Here is a 14,455-nt window from a genome sequence, read left to right on the forward strand (position 1 = left end):
TCAGCACATGCATTAAAGTTGCTTTTGAGTTTTTTTTTCTCCAAATGTCTGTGCCATTCGGCTCCATTGTATTGGAGTGAAGGCAGACATCTCTACCTCGGATATCTCCAAAACTAGGGGAATCGCACTGAAACTATCTGGGTGGATAGATAGCACCCCGGGGTAAGATGTGTGTTTTTTTTAGGAGAACTGTCCGCTTAAGAGAGTAGCATCGGTGACCTCACTAGCTGAGGCCACAGCGGTTAGGTGAATGGGATTTATGGATGAGAAGCAGAACGGGGAAGAGAGACATTGCAGTTGAGTGACGGTAAAGCAGAGTGAACGAGGCAGCAGGAGCCACGGTGGTGCCGACACTGATGGCGGATGACTGGCGAGGAGGAGGCTGGAGATCAGAGGACCTCTGGGGTAACGAGACGGCCCGTCTGGGTCACGCCTCTTCCACCCAGACAAGAAGGTATTCCATCACTTTTTGGTTACTATACCATCATGATAGTGGCCAAAAAGTGGCAAACCTTTTAATTTTTATGGAAATGTTGTCGGTATCATAGTTAATCACATGATAATTAAATCAGATTATACCATAAGTACAAAATTCGTACCATGGTGATACTTTTACCATGGTGGCACTGTGGTAAATCATTTGGTAATTAATTTATAAAAGGGCTGGTGAAAACTAAAATAACCATCAAACTATCATACTTTTTTATAGGGGCGTGTGTATTGAGCCGTACTGTATTGTACCCATTCTGCAATCTGTTAATAAAGTTTTCAATCAATCAATCAATCAACTACTTTACTGTCGGCACTGTTGCCTCACAGCAAGAAGGGCCTGGGTTGAAACCCCAGCAGGGGCCTCTCTGTGTGGAGTCTGCATGTTCTCCCCGTGTTGCATGTGTTTCCTCCGGGTGCTCCGGTTTCCTCCCACAGCAAAAGACATGCTAGGTTTCCTGTCGTTGCCCTTGACCGAGGTACTGGCGTTGGTCCCCGGGCGCCACACTGTGTGTGGCCCTAAATAGTATGGATGGGTTAAATGCAGAGAAAGAATTTCCCCCAGAGGATCAATAAAGGTTCAACATAACTTAACTTACTGCAGTTACATCTGATCCTCATACATAACTGATTGCACATAACATCCAAATGCACACACTCACTTTAAAGTTTAAACATTCACCTCTATCATTCACTTTAAACACTTTAAACATTACACCATACTTTATTTATTTATTTGCACTACCTCTTCTACCTCATTTTTGCATTTTGTACATTTTAGTGATTGTATATTGTATATTTTGCATAGTGTTTGGTCTGTATTCTTTAACTTTTTTACTGTATGAAGCACAATCTCAGGAGGCTCATACAGAACCAAGCATTTCACTGTAATGTACACACATACCGTATAAGTGACAAATAAAACTGAACTTGAACTTGAGCTTGGACACTAGGCAGGTACTGTCGGAGAGCAGACGTGTATTGAAGGCCAGTGTATTGAGTGGGGCCTGCTACAACTGTTGAGGGAATAATTCAAAAACTGTGAAAAGTGGCCCCGGTTAAAACAATCACTCCACCTGTGGTGTCGCTGCAGCAGGGTCTTGTTCAAGGCCACTTTAGATGAGCGTAGATTTAAATGTATTGTCATTACAACAGCACAAGTACAGTACAACGAAAAGAAGTTTGGCGTCCAACCAGAGTGCAAATGTAACAGTTTGTGATAGTAATATACAATGTACAGGTGATTAAACTGGGTATAAGATTAAATGAGTACTACTGAGTAATAGTGGTAATCAGACGTATCTGTACAGAGTTGTAGTATTAATATGTACAGTGATTCAGGTATAAAGACACTATGGTAGTAGTAAGTCATACTGGCCAGCAGCGTAATTAGTAAGAGTATGTAAGGGATATGTACAGAAGATATATATGTGAAAAGGATTATATGCAGGTATGTATACGGACGGTATATACAGCACTATTGTACATGTTATCATAGAGTTATATGGGTTATATGCAGGTGTATAAGTAGGTATATAGAAGGATAATATGCAGGTATATTCAGAGTTTCAGAGTCTTGTTCAACGCCACTTGAATAGGGACGGACACTGTCTGTCACCAGTGTTGGAATGTGTGATAAATTGTGAATGGCTGTGGTTTGAGTCAATGGCCACAGCTCCATAGCTGTCAACATTGGGATTAAAAAAAAAAATTGATATTTCGCCCCGCCCCCTCCCAATGTATTCTCCTCCCCCTCGTATGTATATTATATATATATATTGTCTGCACTGCACAGCCGTGGAATCGCGAGGCCATAGATTTAGAATAGATAGAAAGGGCACATTGTGGTGTATCATAATTAATTTGTTGAATACAATAGGATTTTTATAACGTTGACACAAATTAACGAATATTTACACTAAATTCTCTTTTACCTCTTATTTAATTCATTCATTAATTTAATTGTAGGCACTGTTTATATACATAGTCCTGTGTGTTGTATATTGATGTAAACAAGACACAAGTCTTTCTCTGGTCTGCATCCCCTTAACAATTGTGTGTATTGAGCTGTACTGTATTGTACCCATTCTGCAATCTGTTAATAAAGTTTTCAATCAATCAATCAATCAGCATTGGCTGGCAGTGATCAAAGGAGGGAGCTCCTCTGAGCCTTCTCGCCTTCAGCTCTGTTGATGTACCTCTTGCACATAGCCAGCAGGTGGCAGTACCTCATACACTGAATATTATGTGTCATGAAGATTCTTCAGGGGTCACCCAGTGCAACAGCTGTGTGTGTATCAAGGAGTTCTATTATATAGGTTTGTGTGTGTGTGTGCACACATGCATGCATTGATGTGCCTGTTTTTGTTGTGTAACTTTGTTCTCGTGGAACAGAAGCATGTGGTCCATGACACGAAAGCATATCTCTGTTCTCTCATGAAACCCGCAGATTTGGCCGACGACATTTCCCCTTGTTCGTGTTTGCCTCGCGTGGTCATTTTTAGGACAAAATAATTTCCATTTAAAAAAGGGCACGCAAAAGGTGTGAGTGTAATAAACCAAACAGGTGCTGGTGGTGTCTGCCACAAGGTCCCAAGACCAAATAGAGCCGCCCCATCCCCCGACGCAAAGTCAACGAACTACAGGCCCATTCCCTCTAGTCTAGTAGAAGAACCAAACTCAATATAAATAGTCAGGATCCTTCTCCCCAAAACCACAAACCATTACAAGATCAATTAAACAGGTATCGTCGTCCTACACTCTCTCTCTCTCGCCCTCGCTCTCTTTCCACGCCATCCCCTATGAATAATGGGCCGTTGGTCGTACGAGCTGGCAGCTGCCCAGAGGTCAGCCTGAAACTGTGTCAGTATGTGTATTTATGGCCGCAAATATAGACAGACCCCCTCTTCTCGCATCTGAGAGGCGGCTAAGATTAGCCTCGCCCCCGGCTGGACCACATATCACCCTCCGCTTTTAGTTTGCCCCCCCACCCCCCCATCTCATGCCCTGTCTTTCTGTCCCATCTCAACGCCTGGCCTCTGCCCTGTCATTGCTATATCCAGCCCCGTAGCCTATATCCCCCACCCCCCCCTCTCTCCAGTTTCAATCCATGGCTCAGCTTACCACCAAGGGTGAGCTATATTTGACGAACTGAGTGAATGGCCCGACACCACTGTCTGGCTGACCCCCTTAACAAAGTGATGCAGGGATCCATCTGTTCCTGGCTAGTACTAGGAAAACTTAAATAGGGAATTTATGGCTTCTTATTCATAGCCTACATAACGCATGCGTGCCAGAAAATGCTGCTGGTGAGTTTAAATAAACTAAACCTAAAAGTGCATGATCACCTTTTTCCATCGTGGAGGAGACATGCTGCAGAGACTCTTGAGCAAAACCAAAACCAACATATTGCCCTGGGTGAACGCTGGGGGGGGGGGACACCCTTTTATACTTTGAGCCATAATGTCGGATTCGAAGCCACGCCCTTGATCCACCCCCCCCCCCCTCCCCCTCCCTCTGCCCGTTTGATGCAATAGGGGATATCTGCAGAGCCGCAAGCCCAACGTCTGGGCGGGGCTTCGGGGCTTGTACTCGGTTTGACTGCGTGGGCGGGGCGTCGGGCCCAGACGTTGGGCTTGCGGCTCTGCAGATATACCCTACTCGTTTGATGACGCGCTACCGCACCAGGCACACAACGGAAGACGCCCTGTAGTAGCAACAATACAGGATCCACGTCGAAGAGAATAAGATACTCCGAACCCACCGCAGAGAAGACGGATTAAAACACAGCGTCTTTATTGCATCCCGACGACGAGAGGAAGATTTTCTCGGGAATGCCCACCGACTGTTTGTTTTTCTGCAATTACTAGTATGGGGCATTGCCTCCGAATGCAGCTAACAGCGAGCTAGCCTGTCTGTCGCGCGGCGGCTAGTCGTCCTCCGTTGAGCCGTGGAGCAGCTGCAGCCCGGAAGCAGGACACCGTCCCGGGGTTCATCCAGCAGCTAACACGGAGTGGCAGCAGATTAGCTGTTAGCGGCTAACGAAGCTAACCGAACCAGGAACGGGAATGGTTCTCCTCTGGGTCGACACTACTAGTACAACCCATCGACAGAGAAAGGCGAGGGGCACCCGGGTTGTTATTAGACCACCACCGAGCTGCAATTGTTGGACTCAAACTATGTTTTTTGAACAGTAGTGCGAGCGAGTGTTGTGTGTTTTTATTTTTTACAGCTGAGCTGTTAGCTGAGCGTCTCTGGTGGAAACGACCCCCATCGTCTCCTGGCTCAACTTTTTCTTTTTTAGGCTGAAGGCTTTTAGTAGGGATGTTGTAAAAAAAAAAAAAAAAATTGTTTCAGGTCTAATCGAAGAAGTAACACTACAACAACACGGGGATCACTGTGACTCTATTACTACGAACACTACTATTATTACAAATGCTAAGTTCGCTCTCTAGTTTGAGTGACGTGCATTGCATTTTTTACTAAATACATTTTTTGGGGATTTTATTTCTACATTTTTACTTCGGATGCTGGCATCAATTTTAATCAACTGCAACCATGATGATCATAAGCAGAAAGCCAGAGGGGCCGATAGCAACAGGTAATTTAATAATAACTCTGATGTCTCTTTGTTATTAATCTGATGGCTGAGTTTTAACAGGTCGTTCTGCCAAAACGCTGGCTTTTTACACTTAAAGCTGCTCGCTTGAATCAAAGGAGACATTCTAATCTTGTCCACTTTGCCACAAGTTACAGAGTTGGGGAAAAGGTGTGGTGCACTGCACACACACACCTTGACTGTTTCAAATCAGGTCACGGCGTTGGTTTCGACCCGAGGCAACTATTGACATTTACACAAATATCTTGTGACAGTGAAGTTTTGGTTTATTTATCACACATAAGGTACATACATGTAAACCTTACCCTGGTGTAAACAAGACTAAAGTCTTTCTCTGGTCTACATCCCCTTAACAATTGTATGTATTGAGCTGTACTGTACCCATTCTGCAATCTGTTAAATAACATTTCAATCAATCAAATGCTTGGTTCTATGACCCTCTTGAGATTGTGCTTCATACAGTAGAAAAAAAAGTAGAATAATAAAGACCAAACAATATACAAACTAAAGTACAAAATGCAAACAATGAAGTATGCAACTTTTTTTAGACCAGTGGTGGACCATTCTTAAAATGGCTTTGATTGACACTTTCCCATTTCGTTTAATGGTCCACCACTGGTTTCTATGCTCTAAGAATACTTGTAAACATGTTTTCGATTGAATGCGACTTGGTATCCATCACAAGACTCGTCCAACGGTAAGTAATTCGATAGACCGTCTTTTTCTGTGTTTTGTTTGGCCTTAACAGAGTTATGTTGGATTGAATCGATACGCTAGTCAGCAACGCGTGTCCTGCTCAACTTATTGGTATCTGTCATCTGTTCTATCTGTTTGCACTAGCCTCACTTTTTTTTTAGGAATGTTTTGTTCTGCGAGTTGCTGATACTAGATAAATGATGCCCATAAAACACACCTTAGTACTCCGACAGTACTAACGTTAGTACTGTTTTTGTATTGTATTCTTTATGTTTTATCATGTCTATTCGATTTTTATTCTATTCTATTATTATTTGTATTTTTGCACAATCGAAGCGGGCATGGCCACCTTCATTTCACTACATGTCTTGTGTATGTGATAAATACACCTCTTGAATCTTATATAGGCTAGATTATCTATCCTAGATTGTTTTGATTTTGAACGTATTGTTGTGTGGAGGCATGGCTACTGTTAGGCCCTGCACACCTGATTCCTCTGGCAGAAGAACCAAACTATAAATAGTCAGTCCTGGGATCCTTCTATCTGCATTTATTTTTTTAGGAATGTGCTGTTCTGGTGCGTTGCTGATACTCTGTAGATAAACGATGCACATAAAATATACCTTAGTACTCCTACAGTACTAACGTTATATAGGCTGTGTCGTAAATGTGACCTATAGCATGCTGGTGCGACTAGCCCATCGACTGTAGAGGACGTTCTGTTCGGAATACTGGGAACAGAAGCACAGGAAACCCTCGGCCCCCCCTTCCTGTTCTGCTTTATGACATATGATCTGCTGTATGTCCGTTTGCCTTGTTCCCCAGTCTCCACAGTTCGTCCCGTTAAGATTGTTTTGGTTTTTGAACGTATTGTGTGTGTGGAGGCTTGGCTACTGTTCTGTTGATATTCTTGGAAGGTTTCCACCACCAGTGGAGTGAGGCGTTGTGTGGAAAGTGCCTGAGCCTCCCTCCCCGGCGAGCGATTAGGAGGCTGCAGAGGACTAATAGGGCTCTGTGTTTTCTTAATAATGTGTGTGAGGCCTTAATGCCTCTTGTTTGCTGTGCCGGTCGCTCATGCTTCTGTATCCAGGCAGCAGGATTAGTCTGTTGTCAGACTCGCAGCGGGTTACATAGGCTAGTACTTGGGGACACTGCTCTGACGCACCTGTAGCCTGGTTACCCCGCCCTCTAGGACTGACTGGATAACCGTGACTAACCCCCCCCCCCCCCCCCCCAAAAAACACAGCTATCTACCAGGACCCGACTAACAAGCTGACTCAATTGAAGAGCTCTACAAAATGGTTTATGTTAAAATCCTTATTAGAATCGGATGGATAAATCCCGGAGTGTTGTTTCTGTCAGTATGTAACCAACCGGTAACCAAGGCAACGGTGCATGTGTGCGTGTAAGGGTTGTTATGACGAACAGCTGTCCGATGGGTTTTGTCACCTGAGCACCAGAGTTGCCCTCCGTCTCATGCGGTCTCTCCCTCACCTGTCTGCCCTGTGTCGTCTTGCACGGTGCGTTCCGCTGACTACCCCCCCCCCCGAGGTGCGTAAGGTGCGCGCAGGATTATTGGGTGACACTCGCCGGCGGAGAGCCTTCTACACAGGCTCTATTTCTGAACACACCTAGTGTGTCCGCGCGGCGCGGGGCCGAGCGGGCAGATGGGTAACGTAGACGGAAAGATGCTGTCGTCACAGCGGCATCTGCTACCCTAGTTAGGCCAATAATACCACTTGCAACGCTAGCTCTCTGCCACCCTAAGCCCCCCCGTCTAAGCCGGTCTGGTCCACGCTCCAGCATCGGGCTCCCTATGTTGTGCCTTCAGCAAACTGCAGAACTCTGCCCAGGTTGTGGCCGTGCAAAGGTGCCCTGGTCGTAAAAGAACTATGGGGCTGGGCCTTGGCCTGTTTGCTGAGGGTAGCGAGGCTCTGTGACGCTTCTGGGTCATGTTTTTTAGATGATTTACTTTGGTCTCAGAGGACCTATTTGAGTGCATCGGCTGATTGGTGGAAAATAATCAATGGGGCTCTTTTTGGTTTGAAACATGTTGCCGTATGGTTGCTGGCTGCTTCTGTGGAAGATCTTCGATTAGGTTACATTACATTACTGACAGCTGTTGTGCAAACCGTGTGACACTATGCAGTTAGATGCGAACCTCTGACGTTATGAGGCCATACAAGCTCCTACTCCCAAACAAGGTTGTAATACTGGTTCAGACCTTCTAGCAACGCTAGGATATAAACCTCATTCCGATGTAAGAACTCTGGTTGTGGTAGTCCAGAGCTAGCTGGATTAGCCCATACAGTTCTATGGGCTTGGGCTTGTTTGCTAAGGTTAGCAGAGCTCTAATTTCAAGCTTTTGTGTCACATTAGATGATTTACTCTTGGTCTCTGAGGAGCCGTTGGAGTGCATAGGCTGATTGGCCGAAGAAAAAAATCAATTGGGCTTTTTTGGTTTGAAAAGCTGAGCCTAATGATTGGCATCTTCCGTGGAAGATGTGCGATCAGGTTACCCTACATTACAAAGAGCTGTTCTCAGTTGTACAACCGTGTGACACTTTATGCAGTTAGATGAGAATCTATCTGCACTTAGTACTTAAGAGGGAATGCCACCCTCTTGACTTTACGATGCCATAAAATGTTTTTGTGAGCTCCTGCACCCAAATTAGGTTTTAATTCTGCAACGCTAGAATATAAAGCTAATTTGGACACGAGAGCTCACGCAAACATTTTATGGCTTCATAAACTCGGAGCCCCATTAATTATTGTGCATCCGTTACATCACAGATGGGAGGATTCTCTCTCCCTCTCTCTGATTCCTAGCTTCGTGAGAGTGCTGCGTGTTCTCGAATTCAAGTCGACACACCGAGCGCCACCGTTCTGAAGTAGTTCGGCATAAAGGGAAAAATAGAATAAAAAGAATAAAGCCTTGCCTCAAGCGACACAGCTTGAGGTGCAAAGGGGGGGGGGGGGGACGGGGGACAACCCGATTTGACACCACCGCATCCTCCTAACCCGCAGACGTGACCGTCCCCTTCCTGGATTCTATCAGTGAGCTGTTGTTTGCGCTTCCCCCCTCAGCTCGCCATGGTGACGGTCTGTACGACTCGTACATGAGGACGGACCACATCCACAAGGACGAGGTGGACACCAACAGCCCCTCCGGGCTGCCCCCCATGCCCAAGCACACGGTGAGTCACACACACGTGTGTTGTTGTTGTTGTTGTTGTTATTTTGTCTTGATATTTTGCGCTTCAGTCACTCATATATGCATACTGTATAGGAGTCCATATGATACACAGAGGAGTAACAGACGGAGAGAGGGTGTCACTTGCACGTATTGTATTCCCCACAATATGGGCTTTTACTGAAAGATGAGATATTCCTTTATTGATCCCCTTGAGGATATTCCTGCCTCATTGCAGCAGGGGGGAGGGGAGGTACACGTACAGGCAGGGTAATCGTAGAAAGACATAAGTATATAATGAAATTGGATCTGACCTAAATGGTGTAAACAATATAATTAACTCTAAATATAGAAATATGAGAAAAATAAATAAAAGAATAAAAAGGGTGCAGGTGAGGGTCTGTATGCCCTGTCGGTTTTATTGAAAGAGTTGTAAACTCCATGAAAAGGACATGCAGATTCTAAACTTGGGATGAGTCCTCATATCCTGTGTGCGTGCACTTATATACACATACACATGCACGCGCGCGCGCACATACACAGACATCCTGTTGCCAAGCGGGGTATCCCCTCCTATTCTTCCATAGAACAGTGCGGACGTACATCGTTAGTATGAGATCACAGAGTTGAAATAGAGATCCAACACCTTTCCACGTGTCAAAAACCACAGAACACCCAAGTGTCTTTGCTTTGACCTCCGACCCCTCACTCAGAACTCCCTCGACGCTGGGACTCGACTTTTTAGCCCGACATCCGACACCGGTAGCGGTTCATCCGTTCTCAATTCAGCGTCGCACACCAGGATAAGCGAGCTTGACTTCAACCTGTTCATTTTAATCAAGTCGTCACAGTAATCCAAGGTGAATAAATAAGAGCTATGATAATAATGGCACAGGGATTGCCTGCGGGCAGTGAATCGGGAGGTGTGCTGAGTGACTGGAGCTGTGCTGACTGACTGGAGCCGGGCGAAGTTGGTCGTTCTCTGTGACTGACGACACCCGATTTGCACAGCGCTGTGTGTTTGTTTACATGCAAAAAATGGAGTAGGGACCGCACTCGAGGAAAATCGTTGTTTTTATTTTTATATGCACAAGTTGTATAACGCACAAAGCGCTTTCAGCCCTCCGGCCTTCATCAGTGTGCACAACTTAATTAATGTTGGACTTACGCACCTGTCTGAGCGCAATGGTTACCCCTTTTTCTACTGTTTGTTAACATGGACATTAATCTTCTGGTCATATATGACGCAAGATGATTAATATTAGGGATGGGCGTGAGTAATCGATGAACTGGAATGGTTTTTGAGGGTGCTCGTTTTTATGTATTCTTTTTATATATATATATTCGGTTACCACTAGGGATGCCCCCCGGACCCCGGTTTTAAACGGGAACCGGTACTATATTAGAAAATACCGGAGTATTTATAAGCTCCGACGTCCTCGGTACTGCTATCGATACTCTAGAGAAATTATTATTATTATTATTATTATTTAAAAGTTGCGAACGATCTCTCCTGTCTCTGTCTCTGCACGAGAAGCGAGCCGCAGCGAGTCATTATTACACACACTCCTCGCGAGTCGCGCTACATACGGGTACTTCGTTCTTATACATACGGGTACTCCTTAATGAAAGCGCTGTCTCCGTGCTGAAGCGCGCTGCACACAGACACAGACAGCTCTGCCTCTGCATGCGTTGAGTCGTGATGGCGGATAGAGCGAAGCGTTCTAAAGTATGGATATACTTTACAAGGGTCAATGCCGATAACGCACGTTGCCACAAGTGCAACAAAACATTTGCCAGTAAGGGTGGCAATACGAGCAATCTATCAAAACATTTGTTGGCAAAACACGATATTAGTGTGCAGAAATGCGCCGTATTCGACTGCCTTGCGTGCAGTGTTCCATCTGCATCCACGTCCACTGCAGCCGGTAAGCCAAGATAGTTGCCTAGGCTAATAACGAATTATTACAAATAGGCTAATAAACAAAATAATTGTTTAGGTACAAATACTACAATCTAAAAACGTTTTATAGTTCGTCAAGCTGAGGCGTCAGCCACCATGTCCCAGCCCAGTGAGCCCAGGCCACCACACATCCTCCCTCTACCTCCACCACCCAAAGTCCTTTCTCCCTAGCAGCTAGAGGAAGGAGGATAGGGTGAACGAGTCACAGGGCTGTGACAAAGTTTGTTGTCAAAGGCCTGCACCCGTTCTCTACAGTGGAGTTGGCAAGGACTTTAGGTAACAACTAATCATTCAGTGTATCGTTTTTTTTTGTATACATAGTTGTCTAACTTGTCTGTTGTTGTTGTTGTTGTTGTTGTTGTTATAAGTTATTATTGAAGCAGCTATTCCCACCACTCCACACATTTACAATAATTCAATCATTTCTAATCTTTACTGTAGGGAGACAGATGACCAATGCTCTCAACTGCAAATATAAAAATCATTAAAAAATAATCTAAAAGAACCGATAAGAGTATCGATAAAGTACCGAACCGTTAAGCAGTATCGATAAGAGTAGTAGTATCGATAAAATCCTAACGATACCCATCCCTAGTTACCACCAAATACGTAAGTGCCTGTTTATGTCACTGAAGCAGAAAGCTCACTTTGAAAATCTTGCGAGGCGTGAGTTGTTGCTGGATAGCACACTAGACTTTACCACAGAAGGTTTGTTAGCGTAGCGTTATCTAAAAGATAAAAACAGCTGTAAACAGAGTGGAGGTAATGTAATTATTACAAATGATAACCGACTGTTTTGACTGACGATACGCATTAAGCATCGGGTATAGTGCTGTGCGTTGTTATGTCCACAGAGCGAGACATAATCAAATCTGTTGCGTGTGTGACTCCACACAATATCTTGTTATTGCTTCTGCCGTGCTCTTTAGGATGCATTCTAAAAATAGATTTTCATAAACAGTCGCTACTCAAGTAATTTATTTCACTACTCGATCTGGGAAGACATTACTGGCGCCCATCCCTACTTCATATGCTTCACATTATTTATCACCCAACTACCAACTTGCCTATATACACAGGTTAAAAGGAATATCGCAAGCATTACTATGGTAACGGGACTGGCACACACCACCCAACGGTGAACTGGATGACCCGTTTACATTCCTCAGTAGCAGTGCCAATTTTAAATGTGCCACACTGGAGTTGGTTGCCTGCCAGTCCCCCAAAAGCAAAAAAAAGACCAACCATCACCCGGTCGCATTTGAGAGCAAAATTTTTTGACACTAAAACACAATTCTGTAGTCTCCTCGCCATCACGGTACACTGTCACGTCCTAAGAGTTCTCATGGACATTACAGACAGGCTTCAACTTGACAGCGTAAACATTCTATATGGATGCAAGTTTATTTTCAGTCTTTGCTAATATTAATAGCTGACAGGAGATAAACGTCCACATCTAAGATGTTCCCTAGCAACATATATAGACTGTTTCACTGGAATTATGTTGCTAGGGAACTGTTTGGATGCATTTCCCGTCAACTATTGCATTAGCTAACATTGTAACTTAAATTAACGCAGGTCCTCTCTTAGAATGTTATTGTTGTCACTCTTTGGCCGCCTGTTATTCCTGCTTTACTTTTTTTGCTATATGAAGCACATTCTCAGGGGCTCATGCGAAACAAAGCATTTCACTGTGAAGTACATGTACGTTTATATGTGACAAATAAAAATAAACTTGAAACTGTAGCGAGGACTGGATCCAGTGTTGCTTAACTACCGGAAAACGTCTCTGGGTGCGTCTTGTAGCCTTAATCTAAACACTTTCTTGTTATCTGCTAAACAAATCGATGGCAGCTCCCAGGCCGGTCCGTAGGCTTCGGCAGAATGTGCCGCACAGACGACTGGTATCCTGGCCACTCACCTCGTCTTTGTGTCCCATGCAGGGAACAAAATTAACTTTTTGACTTACCAGCCATTTGGCTGGTAGATTTTAAAAACTACCAGCCAGGCAGATTTTTTACCAGCCAAAAATAAAAAATAGCTTTTTAGTATATCGCCATGTGTTATTATTACTATATAATACTCTCATATGCTAGTTTCAATTAGTATCATAAACAACATAAGGAATATTAGCATAATTTTGAGTGGACTGAAGGAATGAGTCAGCGTTAATAGTTTTAAATACAAATAATTTATTGAAACATAGAAGTGGGGTCGGGGACACACACACTGTTTCAACTCACCACCCCCGTATCATATTGTAGTCTAGTCTGTCTTCAAACTTCCACTCCTCTCGAAACCTTTTTATATTTGAATTAGTGATGCACGATATATCGGCCGCCGATATAATATCGGCCGATATGGCCGTTTTTTTACACATCGGTATCGGACCGATATCAAGATAGGGCCGATACATTTTTTTTTTTTTTTTTTTTTTAATCCTTTTTTTTTTTTTTTTTACATGTTTTGGCCTTAAATAGTTTCAAAATATCAGTCATTTCTGAAAATAAGTTACAAAAGTAAAAAAATTATGCGTTTTGGAAAATAGCTCTTTATTTGATTATCATAAAGTGTTTTCTATACAGAGATATCGACATCGGTAAATATCGGTATCGGCCAGAACAGCAATATTAATATCGGTTATCGGTATCGGCCACAATTTTCACATCGGTGCATCACTAATTTGAATATCAACATTATCTGTGCATCCTCAGTAATCCTCAGTTTACTACAATATACTCCTCTCCTGAGTCCTGACTAGTGACTTCATCGTCTTTCCAAACGCACGCACACACAGAGAAAGGGAGAGTGCCCCCCCCCCCCCCCATTTTCCTTTCCCCAGTCCACACTGTCTGCTGTTCTCTATGGCTCTGCCGCTGATCAGGATTAGCTTGTTAGCTTACGCTAACATAAAGTTCATTTCGGGCGATGTGGGCATAAAGGAATGGCGACGATGCAATGCATGTTAGATGCATTTGACCCGTTGTGAGAAGAAGAAAAAACCACAGACTTATTTCGGCTCGCAAAATAGGCGCACTGCTGTGTAGCTCTGCTCTCAGGGAACAAACTTAACTTTTTGACTTACCAGCCATTTGGCTGGTAGATTTTAAAAACTACCAGCCAGGCAGATTTTTTACCAGCCATTGGCGGTTGGCTGGTACTTATTTTGTTCCCTGGTCCCATGTGAGGGCCGTCGAGGCATAGATACGTCACAATGTAGCGGCAGAATACCTGCGCGGACACCATGAACCTTTGAGTTTACCTTAAGTCAAACGCTACATGCTGAGCCTATGAATTTACCTTAAGTCAGATAGTAGTACACAACGAACCTTTGAATTTACCTTAAGTCGGAAGGTGAACTGAACATGTTGGAACCTTTGAATTGGCCTTAAGTGAAACACTACATCCTGAACCTTTGAATTTACATGAAGTCAGAAGGTGAACATGCTGAACCTTTGTATTGGCCTTAAGGCAGACGGTACACACACTCAGGCAC

At 44.0% G+C, this 14,455-nt stretch overlaps 1 protein-coding gene across 1 annotated transcript in view; it reads left to right on the plus strand.

Moving 5' to 3' along the window:
* Window positions 1–4,225: 4,225 nt before the first annotated feature.
* dyrk3 (dual specificity tyrosine phosphorylation regulated kinase 3) overlaps window positions 4,226–14,455 on the plus strand; it is a 33,968-nt gene continuing 23,738 nt past the window's right edge. Inside the window, exons 1-2 of the mRNA XM_084316875.1 lie at window positions 4,226–5,089; window positions 8,891–9,000. Coding sequence (XP_084173001.1) covers window positions 5,047–5,089; window positions 8,891–9,000 — 153 coding nt within the window. The 5' untranslated portion in view covers window positions 4,226–5,046. The remainder of the gene's footprint in view (window positions 5,090–8,890; window positions 9,001–14,455) is intronic.

The sequence above is a fragment of the Notolepis coatsorum genome, assembly GCF_963971535.1.
Source record: "Notolepis coatsorum genome assembly, chromosome: 6".
NCBI lineage: Eukaryota > Metazoa > Chordata > Actinopteri > Aulopiformes > Paralepididae > Notolepis > Notolepis coatsorum.